Raw genomic sequence first — 16967 nt, forward strand, 5'->3', positions numbered from 1 at the left:
CTAGTTCAGGAGCTCTTATAAAAGATAAATAAGCTTACATGAGCAAGGCCTTGGTAATGGTAATTCTCTTGTACTTAGGTGGCAAGCTTTAGCAATTTTCAAGCTATTCTGTAGTTTTTCCCTTGTATGATAAACCTGAAACAATTATAATTTCTATGAAATTGTGCTAGTCTTGATTATTAACTTTTTGTTCTTACTCTTACCAAGTGCTTGTGATATGAAGTCAGTACTGCCTTCAGTGAAAGAATGTTGTTGTTCTGAACCAGTTGTAAAGTTTCTTATTATCGAAGCAAATTTGAGTTAGAAGCATGACAAGTCACCACTTAGAATTTAGTTTCTATTGCAAACTTTGTTTGGCTTATTTCTAGTTGTAGAAAGACATTAGGTTAGAAAGGTTGACTACCACTTATTGTTGTTTTCAACTTGCCATGTATGCTTATCACTTGATATATCTCATAACATGATCGGATTTTTCCCCCTTTCAAGAAATGGTAAATTTTAGTCCTTTACCACTTTCTTTCTCTCCGTCTCTCTTAAGAGTGAATAATGATGTTTATAATGCTTAATATTCTTAATTCTTGATATCATAGGCAGCTTAAAAGATAAAAAAAATTCAACATTATAGGAAAAAATTAATGCAATAATTTATTATAATTTCTGCCCTAAAGGAAATTATCAACAACTTTTTTTTTAAATAAAAAGAAAGCATACGTTGGTGCTGAAGGAACACTTGATTTTGTTGAGAAAGGGGTACGGGTGCAAGCAGTCAAATTATCAGAGTCAACCCATGATCGCAAAATCTTTCCCTAAGTACTAATTAAAATGGGAATAAACCAAACCGCTAAGCAATGATATCACAGGAATAATAGAAGTGCAGGAAAAGTAAAAACACATGACACCAAGATTTTTATGTGAAAAATCCAAATTGATAAATATCATAGGATCTAGTCCAGTCAAAAAACTTTACTATCGCAATAATATCAATACACAGGTCTACCCAAAATATTCGAATAATAACAATATCACCAATATCAACCAAATGAAATTGCTTCAAAATCACCCCCTAAAAAACTATAACTATAAAAAAAAATGGGTTTGGAAGGGTGTTACCAAACTAAGAGGAAATCCACAATTTGAACCAGTAGATGGGTAGAGTTTGACGAGAGGATTGCGCGGGTAAAATTTCGTCTCAATCGGGTTTCAAATCACCTTCCAATCAAGGCTTTGAAGTTGTTTCTCTCTCTTGTTTCTCTCCCCAATTTCTCTCTCTTCGTTTCTCTCCCCAAAACAAAGAAAAGTGATGGTTGCCCTTTTTCTGTCCTCGGTTGATTAATTCCTCATGTCACAAGACTTGGTTTGGTCAAAATTGACCAAACCCATTAACATGTGGGCTTCTTGTGATTGGTCTACCAAATGGGCTAGACCTACAAGCCCAATAATCTCCCCCTCCAACTTATTTGGGGGCATAATCAAACTTGTTTTTTATCTACAAAATAAGAGTTTTTCTCTAGGCAACGCCTTGATTAACATGTCAGCACCATTATCATTTGTATGCACTTTCTTAAGTGTCAATAATTTGGAATCCAGTACTTCCCGAATCCAATGATATCTCATATCAATATGTTTAGATCGAAATGAAATGTAGAGTTCTTACACAAATGAAGATTGTACTTCTTTTGCTTCATGCCCAGCTTTTGAAGGAATTTCTACAACCAAAGAACCTCCTTGCATGCTTCAGTGGCTGCAATGTACTCTGCCTCCATATTTGAGAGGGCGATAGATTTCCACAATTTGTTTTGCTATGACATTACTCCTCCTACATAAGTCATCAGATACCCATATGTGAATTTCCTATTGTCGAGATTACCTGCCATGTCTGCATCAGTATATCCCTCTAGCATGGTCCTGCCACTGCCGAAATACAAACACAATTTGAAAGTTCCCTTGAGATATCTGAGGATCCACTTGACAGCATTCCAATACTCCCTACCAGGATTAGAGAGATACCGGTTGACTATCCCAACAGCATGAACTATATTTGGCCCAGTGCAAACCATAGCATACATCAAACTACTAACAGTCGAAGCATAAGGAACCTTCTTCATGTCTTCTTTATCTTTCTCATATGTAGAACACTACTTGATACTTAGTCTAAAGTGACCCGTAAGTGGAGTAGAGACTACCTTAATTTTGCTCATGTTAAACCTCTTAAGTACTTTCTCATTGTATTTTTCTTGAGACAATCGAAACTTTCAATTTTGTCTGTCTTGTGAGATTTTCATCCCCAATATCTGTCCTGCCAAACCCAAATCTTTCATTGCAAAGGATTTACTTAGCTCCTTTCTCAACCTGTTAATTTTCATAGTATCACAGCCAACAATCAATATGTCATCAACATACAACAAGAGAATAAGAAAATCATCATCTGAAAAATTTTTCACATAAACATAGTGATCAGATGTAGTCCTGTGGTACTCATGGTCTATCATGAAGGAGTCAAATTTCTTGTACCATTGTCTCGATACCTATTTCAGCCTATACAAGTTCTTCTTGAGACGGCATACAAAGTTTTCCTTGCCACTTTCTTTGAACTCCTCTAGTTGCTCCATGTAGATCTCATTTTCTAAATCACCATGTAGGAAGGCTGTCTTCATATCAAGTTGCTTGATCTCCAAATTCAAATTGGCTACGACAACCAGAACAATTCGAATTGATGACATCTTTACCACATGAGAGAAATTTTCTTCAAAATCTACACCGTTCTTTTGACTGAATCCCTTCACAACCAATCTTGCTTTGTACTTTGGTTGTGAGCTGTGCTCCTGAGTTTTCAACCTGTAGATCCATTTGTTTTTCAGATCTCTCTTGCCCTTAGGTAGTTTCACTAAGTCATTCTCATGCAAAAACATTATCTCCTCTTACATAACTTGCAACCAATAATCTTTTCTCTCATGTTTAGAGCCTCACTGTAAGACTCCAGTTCCCTTGCATCTATCAGCAACACATATTCATGGGGATTATATATGCTAGATGGTCTCCTCTCTCTGGTAGATCTTCTAAACTCATATTGTGGTGGTTTGTATTGGAGTAGGTGACGTCTCATACTCAAGTTCATTAGTAGTAGGATCATCACCATTATCAATATCCTCTCTCTATGCTATCTCAGCTCCCCATTGATCAAAATTAATAGGTACTGAAACTGGATCTGGATCTGGATCTGAATTGACAGGAATGTCATTTGAGGATCTTGACTTCTCATCTTTCTCCGTGTTTTCAATGGTTTGATCTTCCAAGAAGACAATATCTCTAATATTAATCAACTTCTTCTCAATAGGATTGTATAGTCTATAGCCAAATTCTTCAGTCCATAACCCAAGAAAATGCATTGCTTGGATTTCACATCAAGGTTTGACCTCTCATCTTTGGGAACATGAACGAATACTCAACAACCAAAAACTTTCAAGTGTTTATAGCACACATCCTTCCTTGTCCATACTTTATCTGCGATATTACCATCCAAAGGAACTGATGGAGAAAGGTTGATCAAGTCAACTGCAGTCCTCATTGTCTCCCCCTAGAAGGATTTTGGCAGTTTAGCATTGGAGAGCATACATCTAATCCACTCAGTAATAGATCTGTTCATCCTCTCAACTACTCCATTCTCTTGAGGAGTCTTTGGTACAGTCTTCTCCAATCTAATCCCATAGGACTTGCAATAGTTTTCAAATGGTCCTTTGTACTCACCATTATTATCAACACGTACACACTTCAACTGTTTGCCCGTCTCTCTCTCAACCTTGCTATGAAAGTCTTTAAATACATCCAAGACCTGATCTTTGATTATCAAAACAAAACACCATACTTTTCTAGCAAAGCCATCAATAAAGGTCACAAAATAGATAGCACCATCAAGAGACTTATCTTTCATATAGCAAATATCAGTATATATCAATTCTAAAGGATTTAATTTTTTATATGGAGGAAAATTTTGAGATGCAACTCTATATTGTTTCCCATAAATACAATCAATGTAGGATTTGAAAGTGTTACCTCTTACTTCAGGCAAGAACTGCTTGCGAACAAGTGTTTGAATCCTTTTCTCATTCATGTGCCCAAGTCGCCTGTGCCAAAAGTCAATAGAGGAACCACAAACTGCATTCACCTCTTCCTTCCTCAACTCGGTTTGCATCAAGTAGAGGGTGCTCTACTTCTTTCCTTTGGCAACAAGGAGATTCCCCTTACTGAGCTTTCATTTGCCTCCAACCTGCGAGCTATGATAACCCTTATCAGCGAATTTTCTTGTGGAAACAAGATTAAGACGAATATCAGGAACATGTTTGGCATCTTTCAAGATCAGTTGGCACCCAACATCTGTATCCAAATATATCTCCCATGCCAACAACTTTGCATGAGATCTCATTTCCCATTCTTACATATCCAAAGTCTCATTCGGTGTAAGTTGAGAAGAAATGCCTGTGGGGGGGATAACATGGTAGGATGCACCAAAATCAACTACCCAATCACTGTCATGATAAGTAAAATTGATATGACCAGCCTCACAGAATACAAAAGGTCATCATGGGATGCCACGACTGCTGTCGTCTCTTCCTCATCTTTTTCTTTCGCCACTACAAGAATTTTGATCATCAGTGACTACCTTTCGCCACAAAAAATAAAAAAGTCATCACTGATGACCATTATTGACAATATTTCGGTTGTCGCAGGGTCGTCACTGAATCTTCGTCGGTAAAAGTATACAGTGATGACTTTAAAGTCATCAGTGAATAGAAAGTTTTTTATGACAATCTATGTCGTCAGTAAAAACTGAAAGTATTCAGTGACGACCTTAAAGTTGTCAGTGAATAAAACCTTTTTATGACAACATATGGCATCAGTAAAAGCTATAAATCTAGTGACGACATCTTTTCTTGTCTGTGATGCATGAAGGAACGGTAGTGAGGGTATAGGGGAATTAGTGACAACTTTGTTGTCAATAAACCCCTTATCAACTGTGACAACAATCCCTTATCAATGGACAGTTTTGATTGAGTGACAACAACAATTGTCAATAAAGATAGCCTGCCTGGAAAAATACTACTCATTTACAACACCTTACACATGATTTTCCTACTATAATAATATCTAAAAAATGAAAACATTGGCAATGTTTAATAAATAATGAACGTGGGCACCCATTACAATAGAAAATGTCAGAATAACATATTAAATATTCAAATGTCATAAATAAGTGCAACATCATAGTACAAATAGTTTCATAAGTTTCAGTAGAACAAATTTTGGAAATTAAGTCAAGGCTGCACTAAAAAACATTTTCCAAGTCCCAAAACATTTTTTGTGCTATCGAAACATTTTCTAAACTTAAGACAGCACTATAACCACAGTTTTTGAGTCGACATGTAAGCCGTACTGCTAATCTTCTTCGAAACCTCCAAAATGAGCAATATATTTGCAACACAGTAGTAAAGTTATTAGTAGATGATAGAAAAATTTAAAACAAGAAAAATTAGTTAAGGAGTCACCAAAAAATAAAGTGAATCATTGGTTTAAGCCTTATTTAGACAGTGACTGTATAAATAGTAGAAAAAGAGACATTATATGGACAGTTTGGAAAAAGTGTTAGATTGCTTATATCTGTTGGGGCAAATTGTAATCTGCAGGTTATTTTTGTATTTCTTGTATAAAGCTTTATAAGATCTGACTTTTGTGGCACTGTGGAATGAAGCAGCAGAATGTACTAAAAGTTCTGTAATAGCCCAACGTTTATGTCAGGCTTAATGCCAATGAATAAATGTATACAATGAATAAATGTATATCTTTGAATATCAAATCTCAAATAAGTCCATAACTAATATGTAAAATTATGACTCCTTATTTGACATAATAAGGAAATAAAAATACAACATAATAAGGACGAAATCTGAATTTATTTTTATCTGAAGTGTAAGTGTTATGTTACACCATTAAATGGTGCATAGAAGACCTTGAAAGAAAGCTGCTTTTGCCACAATGGGCTTCCGCAAATAGTGGATTCTTAAAAATTACTTTCCAAAAACTTGCTTTTTATCAAAATGGACTTCTCTTTCCAGGAAGCACTTTCAAATGGATTGCAGAGCACCCCCACTATGCCCACCACTACATTAAAGTGTACTAGAGGATGGAAGTTTAATAACATTCAATAAGAGCCAAGGATTATATGGGTAGAATTATTCCACTTCTTTGTTTTAATATTTAGATACCAAAGGACAGAAACATTGCAATTCAGGTGACAAAAGCAAAACAGTCTCCAAATTTTGTAAATAAACAACAAAAGTGACAAGCATTCACTAATATCTTAAGGCTTGATATTACAAATTAATATTGCCACCTACCAATAACTAATTTTCAATAACTTATGTTACTTTTAAACCATAGCAGCCATTATATCTATAATAAATATATGTCCTAGTTACAATTTAGAGTCTTGCATTGACTGAAGAATTATAAGAATGTCCCTTTTAAAAACATAACTCAATTTAGACAAGTACATTTCGGTTGAAAATTGCTTACCAATCAGTACGTTCAGATGTGCCTTCATCGTCTTGCTTGTTGGCTTGCAGCTGTGTTTTCAAAGATTTAAGGAGATCTTGCATTTCACTTTGTTGGTTCTGCATTTCACTTTGCTTGTTCACAAGCTTCTCCATAAGTTGTTGTTGAGATTGGACTGTTATTTCCAACTCAGCTGCGCGCTTCTCCGCTTGTTCTGTTCTTTTCTTGAAATTGTCTATCTCTGCGAGCTTTTGTGCAGTTATGCCAGCTTTGGAGGGACCACGACCATGTACGTATCCGGTTACACGTCCAGTTACTTCAATGGAAATGTCTTCTTTAGTCCTATTTGCACCACTGGATTCAGATTCCACCTTTTTCTCCTTCATCATGCTCTGTAATAATATAAATTCTGAAGTTAGACGTTCATAAGAGTTGTACAACAATATTAGAGTACCAATTCCATTTTTCTTACTAAGTTCATAGTAGATGTTTCGTCAACCATTGCATTCTTCTTCCTGCTAGAGTAGGTGATGCCATAAAGTTCTATTGATCCAACTTCCCTCCCCTCTTGTGCTTCCTGTTGCATTAAAAAGTTAAATAACGTATCCAAACAATCCAAAAGACATGTCTTCAAGATAATCAATTACCCGGTTAGCTTTATGGCGAAGAAAGGATTTTGTTCCAGCTGTATGAGCAGTTTCTGCTTTGATCTATTGATCTTGTTCCTCTCACTTATCTTCTGCACTTATCAAGTTCAACCATGATCAAAATTTCACACACAAAAACATGAGGAAGAACAATAGTAAATGTTCAAAAGTCGGCCTCTGTACCACAAAATTTGGACTATAGAAATAGTCACAAAGGTAAATTCAATCAGATTCTTCAACATACTGTGGACGATTTGCAAGTGCTTCCTCTTTTGTACTAAATTTCTTGAAAATCATGTGGAAATTGTATCGTCGACTTCTGTACTATGTATTTAACTGCTTAAGAAGTGCTGGCTTAACATGTTCTCCTTCATCATAAGCAAAACTATTCTGAAATATGAGTGAAAATTTTTCTGTAAATGTCAGAAAAAATGAATAAATGACCTGTTGCAGAACTATTTGTTACCAAGTCAAGAAGAAAAACAAACCTTCAAAACAATTTGACTTACATTAACAAGTCTTAGCATTCCTTCTCTATCAGATTCTTGGAGTTTGGACCATTTTTCTGCTTTCCATTTGCCATATTTACGAATGACACAACTTGCCTCTGAGATATATTGTTGTGCCCCTTCTCCAATTACTCTTCCGCTAACTTCAGAGACCTGGACTTTTACCTTTTTGCTGGCCTTCTTTTCCCTAGACAGTGCAATATTGCGAGTATATCCTCTTTTCCTAGTTACATTGATACCATCTACCCAAAACATAGTACACGGTTATGAATATGAGTGGAAAAAACTGAAATGAAATTAGCTGTGTAATATAAATTACAAGTAAATCTCATATACCGGTATCATTCGGTTGAACATCCTCACTCTCATTATTCTGGTCATTTCCACAACCAATGGATTGGTTAGATCCGACTTGTACTGAAGTAGGAGTAGTATCTTGCTGCTCAATAGATGTAGGAGTTGTCAACTCATGTCTTGACGATCTTGTAGTAGTTTTGCGACCATTTGAGGTAGTAGGACCCTAAAATCCAGCCAACTACACATTAGAAATGTATTTTTCGAATATGGACGCCAACTTTGAGTTCCGTATAAATCTCTATTTAACTAGGTCCCAAAGCCCAAAAGTAAGAACTAACCTCAATCTCATCAAATAGGCAAATTTGAACTGACTTTCTAGATAGGCTGAATTCAGCACCATTATTGGCATTGCTAGCCAGACTACCTTTTGGGACACCAACTTGCTACAGTGAAATAAGAAATACACAGCAGGGCAGATGCTTAATTATTTAGAACCAATGGTATAAAGAAGTGAAGGTACAAGTATATAGTTGAGTCAATTTTCATCACTTGTTCACCTATTTTTTCTCCAGCTTCTGCTGCATTAGGCATTTCAGCACCTCGAGTTGGTCGCGAAAGACATTTTCCTTTCTTCCCTGGTCCAGCCATGTATGTGACGCCCCCACTTCTCTCTAAGGCGAACCAAAGGGTATCCGTGGGACGCCTACCCAACTCACGCCAGGATTCGGTACAAATCTCGTTCAAACTTAATACAATACTAATCATCACGATAAGATAAAGTAAGAAAGAGAAGTCGCTTCTATAAATAACATTCAAACTTACACCACGAGTTTCAAAATATATCAACTGCCAAAGGTCCAGTCGATTACATTTGAAACCCTAATACAAAAATACATCCCAAGGGTTTCTTCGAGTTTCACTCTAAGGCCGTTCCTATTAAGGAAAACAAATCTACGGGGTGAGCAATTGCTCGTGAGGCCAAGAAACACACATGCAAGCACGTTGTCCAAATAACAATCCCAATTAACAAGAAAACGATAATATTCGAGTAATTAACAATTCAAGTGAAATATAAATAGAAACAATTCAAGGATATGGTAGCTCTCAGGAGCTAAGTTCCACTTGCTTTGCTAGATCTCAATCATATACTGTCCCGTGGTGACTCTCCGTCAACCGGGTCGGTATTTCCAATTCGTAGACTCCACTTTACTTCACAAGTCCTTCCACCTTACGACCCCCCACCGGGTCCGAACGTCGATAAGGCGCTACTGCACGAGTAGGCCAAACAAGATCTCTCCAATAGATCAAGCTTATCATTTCATTTCCATGGCTCACCAAAATTCCTGACCAAACCCATACCGGCTCAAGTTCCAAGGTCGGCCTATGGGTTTGGGCATCCCCCATTTAACATTTATGAGTCGAGGAGATTCACTCCAACGACGTATGCAGTCATAGCATACCATTTCATTTCATTCAATCATTCAATACATTCAATCATTCGTTTAATTTCAATCAAGTCATTCATGGTTCACTCATTTCATTTCAATCAATTCAATCATGAGTCATTCATTTCAAATGAGAACGAGTGCGGTAAAGTACACACTCGATTCAGTATTTTCAAAATCTCCAATCACTAATAACAATTAAGCACGTATCAAGTTCACATACACTTGACACTCACCAAGTAATTCAAGAAGTAAAGCACAAGCGGTTGTTTAGGAGTCTCCTGTGAGATCCTTTTGAAGGTCCTCTTGAGTGCTTGAGCAATAATAATGAACTATTACACATTATCGCTTAAAACCCCTACTTATCGAGAAAGATTGCACTCATGTACCATCTAAGAAGATATCAGGAGAATGAGCCTTAATTACTCGTAAATCGAAACTCAAAAGTGGAGTTTAAAAACACAAGAAAAATCTGATTTTCATCTTTGAAATCAAGTGTAAAATGGTCAAATGATATCAAAGGAAAATGGAGAGTTCTAAAAACTCAATTTCCTTTAAGTTCAGAAATTTCAGATTTGACAAGCAATGTTTGAAAAATCGTATCTCACTCTCTGTATATCCAAAATTGAAGAACTTGGTGCCGTTGGAAACTAGTTCCGAGGTACTAAAAGTTCCTAGAAGAACTTTTCCATGATTCAACATGGAAGACATTCAAATTTTGGTTCCAAGTTGCTGATTTGGGCTCCCCGGACAGATTCGGGGTTGGTTTTTGATAAACTTGGAAATTCGGAAAATTTCACAGAATACGAACTAGCCTCTCAAATTTGAAACTCAATTAGAGTTACAATCAAAGTTTAAAACACAACAAACGGAACAAGAATCAAAATTTTGAGCGCCAGGATATAGCAGCTCAAAGTTGCTGAAAATTTTCCACTGAGCAAGGATTTTCCAGATTTGAAACATAAACTTTGGGACTTCAGTTGGGCATCAAAATGGACTTGGAATGACACCAAATTTGGTAGTATTACCCTACCATATAAGGGACTATTCGTGTGTCAAATTTCATGCAAAAATGCGTACGGAAGGTCAGTTAACAAAGCCACTAAAACTCCAGGAATTTCCAAGGCAAACCTGCCTTGTACTTCCTTTTTTCCTTTTTTTTCCTAACTTTTGGCCAATGAAATCGACTCAATCTAGTTCATTTATGAAGACAAGATCTAAGAAACATCCAAAATACATTTGGTAGGTGATTGACACCAAAAGTTTCAAACTAACAAGTCCCAATTCGAAATAAGCCATTGGCTAATCCAAAATTAGGGTTTTCAATCATTGATGTAGTTCTGTAATTCGGCCACAACTCACTCAATTCAACTTGGAATTGGGCGTGGTTGGTGGAGTTGGAAACTGCATTCATAAGGCAACAATTTCTTAGAAGAAATCGTTTTGAAATTCTGTCCATAACTAGCTCATATTCGAGAAAAAATTCACAGCACATAACAGGTTTTCTAATACAGCAGTGAAACAGGATGGTTAACTTTGAAAGGCTAGTACGGTTCACTCAAGTTGAATCAGGGAATGGATTTTATACAGTTAGAAAACTGGAAGTGTCTAAACAGCACTTAATTTTGATATCAGAGCAAAGAGTTATGGTCGATTAAAGTTCGCTGCCAGAGTGACTCTGAACACGTTTTCCAGCTCTGAAGAAATTTCGAAATCCAAACATTTACCCAACCAAATCAAGTGATTTTTGGTGAAAACTTTTCACACAACCTATACAACATATTTACATCAAAATCAAGAAATTTGACCACCAAAAAATTGGACCAACGGGTGCAGCAAGGACAGGGCAGAACCGGCCCTTCCCCTTTTGGTTTTTCCTTTGAGTTTCTTTCCACTATTTCAACTTACAACCACTAGATTAACACTTAATCAACCTAAATAACATCCAAAATCATCAAACCAGTCCAACATGTCCATTGTGAGATTTCATAGAGCCCACTCAAGTGATTTCCAACAAAATAAAGGTACCCATATGAAGCTACAAGCTTCCAAGTGAAATTTAACTCCCTAGAACTAAGAATTAAAGGTTGGATGATCATTACCTCCTAGATGATGATAACCTAGAAAATTTTGGTCACTAAGCTCCAAGAAAACCATGGAAATGAAGCTCCTCTCCTAGTCCAAGATGATCTCCAAGTTGTTTACAAGTTGTGGTATGAATTTGAAGTGATTTGGTGCAAGATTGAGTGCGATGATGAAGAAGTTTTGGGTCTTCTTCCTCCTTGGTGTGGCCGGCTGTATTGAGAGAGAAAAGAGAGAGTAGAGAGTGTTGTTTAGCTTCTTGAGGAAGATTGGTAGGTGTGAGGTTTAAGTGCTCAAAAGTCAACTCTCCAATAGTACGCGCACGCACTCGTTTCGTGCCCGTTTCCTCTCGGGTTTGTTTCACTTATGCACTAAATCTCTAATGCACTTCCATTAACACTATATTATTCACTCTTAATAGTCTAAGAATAAATGTCCAAAGTCCCTCAATTAATCGCACGCGCGAAAACGCGAACTTCCGATTTGTGCGCGATAAAGCGAAATTTCTAAGAAATTCTTATAACGATAGTATAACTAACTAATACTTGGGTACTTAAACATAACATAACCCTTTTAGGGTAAACCAATAAATAAGTGAATAAATCGATAAATAAATAAACAAATAAAAATAAAATTAAGATAAAATACGAGTCCTCACAATGTAACTGCAAGATAAAAAGATATCAATCAGCCATGCATTTAGACTAAATATGTCTAAAAGCCAGGACATGGTACAATTACCAGCATGCTCACCCGAAGGAGGAACTTAATTAATATGCCTTGTATTTTACAATAGATATTGCAAATTAGAAGATAAGAGTGACTAAAAATAATTCAAGATAAGAAATACACTTGATTTGAACCAAAAGTTACATGGTAACTATAAATAGAAACTGAAAATGTTATTTACAACATCGTTTAGTCAGACTCATAGTCATCACTTTCTACAAATTTTTCACTTTCATCTTCACTCGAGCTCAATTGCTGAATCTCATCATCATCAACAAAAAAATCATCCATTTTCCTGGCATGTTTAGCTGAAGAATCAGAATTTAGGATGCCAGTTTCTACAGCTTCATCAGCTAGCATATCACCTCTTTTCAAGTTAGACAAATCGACATTCTCTTGAACCCCAATTAGGTCTTCAAGATAATCTTCTTGGTAAACCTCTTCTTCTTCACATGATTTATCCTCATCCTTTTCAAGAACAGCATATGATGAACGTGGACAGACTGACTCGACAACATGCCAATCACCTCCAAGCCTCATATCCTTTACGTAAAAGACCTGTTTAGCTTGGGAAGCGAATACAAATGGCTGGTCTATATACCATTTTTTTGACAAATTGATGCTGCTTAGATTACTCTGTTTGTCTATTTTAAGACATGAGCTATTTTTTAAGTCCCACCAATCACACTTGAACAGAACTACTCGGCTTTGAGTGAAGGAGTATTCAACCTCTAAGATATCTGTAATAGCACCATAGAAGTTTATTTCTACATCAGCATGCTCACCCTTCACCATAATGCCACTATTCTGGGTTTTTCTGTCTACCTCACGTGTTTTGGTATGAAATCTAAACCCATTGACATTACAACCAGGATATTTGATCACTCTAAAATCCAGTCCTTTGGCCAAAGACAACAATTCATCACAGCATCTGCCTTGTGCATGCATGTAAGTGACCTATATAACCCAAATAAGAAATTAGAATGACTTAGCAAATTAACAACTATATAAATACCACAAGTTTCCTAGTAGTTTGTTCCATACTTACACGCTCTTCAAACCACTTTGGAAACTCTAAATCTTGCATCTGCTCTACATTCGACACATTTTGCTGCTGAAGCAATTCTTTGTGCATCCTATACAATAGTATTATTAGTTATCTATGTGCTACGGTTAGTGCTATAATTGACTAAATATATAACACTTCTCATATACATAAGGTAATAAATTTATTACCTTATGTAATCATCAATTTCTTCACAATTTTTCAAGATGAATAAATGTATTTTCATCAACTCTGATTCACTTAAGCAACAAAATGTTGCTGCCCCAAAAGGCCGAGCCATTCCAGAAAAAATAGACAACTTTCCAGCAGCCTCAAAGCGCTTCCGTGTTTCGTTCTGGTTCATTAAATATTGTAGGAACATTGTGCAAGTACCTAGAAATGAATGTTAGACATTCATCATCCAAGTAACGCTCAACAATGCATCCTTCCGGTCGAGCTCTGTTGTGCACATAACCTTTGTATTGACCCATTTTTCTGTGTCACAAAAATGCAGCCATAAGATGTCACAGCAGTAGGACCCTATGAAGCAAAAGAAGATTCAGTCTTAAAATAGCCTTTACACTACCTCTCAAATGGGAACATCCACCGGTATTGTGCTGGCCAGCAAGTTTTGCTTCAGCAGGTAAATGGACCATTACATCGAAGAAATTTGGAAGGAAAATTTTTTCAAGTTTGCAGAGTATTACAACAATGTTTTTCTCCTGTGCATCTAACTCATCTACATAAAGAGTCCTGGAACAAATTTTCCTAAAAAAATTGCTTAGTTCTACCAAAGTTTGGGAAACATCCTTTGGCAGCATGCCTCTAATTGCTAATGGAAGTAGACGTTGCAAGAATACATGATAATCATGACTCTTCATCCCTGAAATTTGGCACTCTTTTGGCTTAACACAATGAGATATGTTTGAGGCAAATCCATCGGGGAACTTGAGTGAGCTCAAAAACTGGCATAGTTTTTGTTTTTCGCTGCGTGAAAGAGTGTAGCATGCAGCGGGCATCACCTTTGAATCCCCTTGAGTTTGAAGATGCAATTCTTCCCTCAATCTCATTTCCTTCAAATCCTCTCTAGCTTGCCAAGTGTCCCTATTTTTGTGTCCCGTACCCATCACTGTAGCCAACAAAATTTCACACACATTCTTCACGATATGCATAATGTCCAAGTTGTGTCTAATTTTGTTAGTACTCCAATATGGCAGCTCAAAAAAAATGCTTTTCTTCAACCAATTTGACTGATTTTGCATGCGTTTTCTTTTCTTCTCTTTAAGCAATTCAGGTGCCTTGCCAAACTCCATTTGATCAAACTCTTGAAGTTGTTGCAAGATTTCTTCACCGGATAAAGTTCTAACAGGCTGTCTAAGATCTCTCTTGCCATCAAATGACTTTCTTTCTCGACGCCATTTATGGTCCGCTGGCAAAAATCGCCGGTGCCCCATATAGCAACATTTTAATCCATTTCTCAGATATACACTAGTTGTCTCATCTAAACAAACAGGACAGGCCTTATAACCTTTCGTACTCCACCCTGACAAATAGGCATATGCTGGAAAATCACTTATAGTCCACAATAGAGTAGCCCGTAACATAAATTTTTCTCCCACGGCTGCATCATAAGTCTCAAAGCCAGTGTCAAAAAACTCTTTCAACTCATCAATTAGAGGCCTAAAAAATATATCCATATCATTTCCTATGCACTTAGGACCTGGAATAATCATTGATAACAGGAAAAAAGGGTCCTTTAAGCATTTCCAAGGTGGTAGATTGTAAGGAACAAGGATTACAGGCCATATACTATATGCATTATTCATGTTTCCATAGGGATTGAAACCATCAGTTGAAAGTCCCAACCTAACACTACGAGGATCTTTGGCAAAAGATGGGTGAGTGTTATCAAACTCCTTCCAAGCTATTGAGTCAGTAGGGTGTGTCATTGTGTTTTCCTTGGGAACGTGTCTCTCTTTATGCCACCTCATATCTTGAGCTATCTCCTTGTTTATGAATAGTCTTTGCAACCTTGATTTTAAGGGGAAATAGCGAAGCACTTTTCTAGGAATTTTAGAACCCAGGGATTTATAACGAGGCGCTTTACATTTTTCATTTGGGCAGTGATCGAGGCTTTCATTTTCTTTCGAATAAACTGCACAATCATTTTCACATGCATGTATGTTTTCACACTTGAGTCCTAGCTCACGAATTAATTTTTTTGCATCATAGTATGAGCTAGGAATTGATGCCATGGGAAAGACTTGAATGAGGAATTTCAGCAGAATATCGATGGATTTGCAAGTCCACCGATTCATAGTTTTCAAATGAAGGATATGGACAACAAAGGAAAGTTTTGAGTACTTATCACAAGCCGGGTAGAGACTTTTTTCAGCTTTGGATAATAATCTAAGAAACTTACTTGCTTCCCCCTCTTGCTTATTTGGAATATCCCTATTATGTTCCCCCGAATTTCTCCAATTCTCACCAAAGTTTGCAGTACCAACATCATTTAACATTTCTTGAATATCATCTGACTCACTGTTTTCTTCATCTAAAACTATGTTATCATTTTCATCATCATTAGAATCCTCAAACCTTTCACCATGATATACCCACCTAGTATAGCTCTCAACAATTCCCCCACACAAATGACTTTTCATGATCTCCATAGTTTGATCCTCAAAGTTGTTGCACCCTTTACATGGACAAGGGAGCTTATATGTGGGATCCTTGCCTAAATAAGCAAACTCAACGAATTCTTTCACTCCTACCAAATATCTAGGATGCAAGTAATCTTTAATTGTTATCCAACTCCTATCCATGAATTTTCACAAGCACCGTTGATCCTAACACAAAAAAATACGCAACCATGGTACTACAAGGACAACACATATAATAAATATAGGAAATTAAGCTCAATACAGGAAATTAATCTTCCCATACAACAATAATGAAAATTAAACAAAATACAACACAGTTATTACTAAATTCAAACATGTCACAATGTAAGCATGTAAAAAAGGGCAAAACAATTGATAGTAATTAGTGCCACTGTCAATGTTACTGATGACCAATGGTTTTGACAATTTTTTTTCACTTGGTACTATAATGAAGTGCATGGTTGCAGACTTGTTCTCAAGATGTGAGTCAACAGTTTGTATCACTCAAACTACCTGAGGATATAGTTTTCTTTACTCAACTAATTTTAGCTCGATTAAATATGAGAAATGGATACTGAATCAGCTAGCCTATGGATACTTTTCAGCATTTTTCAGTAGATGCAAACTGTTCTGTTATTGCTAGTAGCGGCCAATGATTCAACATCTTTTCTTTTGTTCTAATGTATACAAATGATGTCACTTTAATCCTGGATAGAGGTACTTAATTTTTATGTATAGTTCATAACTTTTGGGAAAACTAATATCACAATGTTCTAGTTTCACATTCAAATGCTATGCCATCAGCTCATGGACGATGCAAGATTAAGTATTAACGACGGCTTCGTTGCATCTTATAAATGTTCTGTTTTAGCTCTGCTACAACTCCTAATGCAAGGTCACAGTTCATGGATTCTTGCTGCCACTATTATGACTTCATTCAGTATAGTACTAATAACAAGAATGATCAGAGTTTTCCAAATTGTTCCATCTCTTTCCACTCAAAC

At 36.5% G+C, this 16967-nt stretch overlaps 1 protein-coding gene across 1 annotated transcript; it reads right to left on the reverse strand.

Moving 5' to 3' along the window:
• Positions 1-13824: 13824 nt before the first annotated feature.
• LOC113774156 lies at positions 13825-16125 on the reverse strand. The gene has a single exon (XM_027318724.1). The coding sequence runs from the start codon at positions 16123-16125 to the stop codon at positions 13825-13827; it is 2301 nt and encodes a 766-aa protein (XP_027174525.1).
• Between the last annotated feature and the right edge of the window lie 842 nt (positions 16126-16967).

Source organism: Coffea eugenioides, chromosome 6, assembly GCF_003713205.1.
Source record: "Coffea eugenioides isolate CCC68of chromosome 6, Ceug_1.0, whole genome shotgun sequence".
NCBI lineage: Eukaryota > Viridiplantae > Streptophyta > Magnoliopsida > Gentianales > Rubiaceae > Coffea > Coffea eugenioides.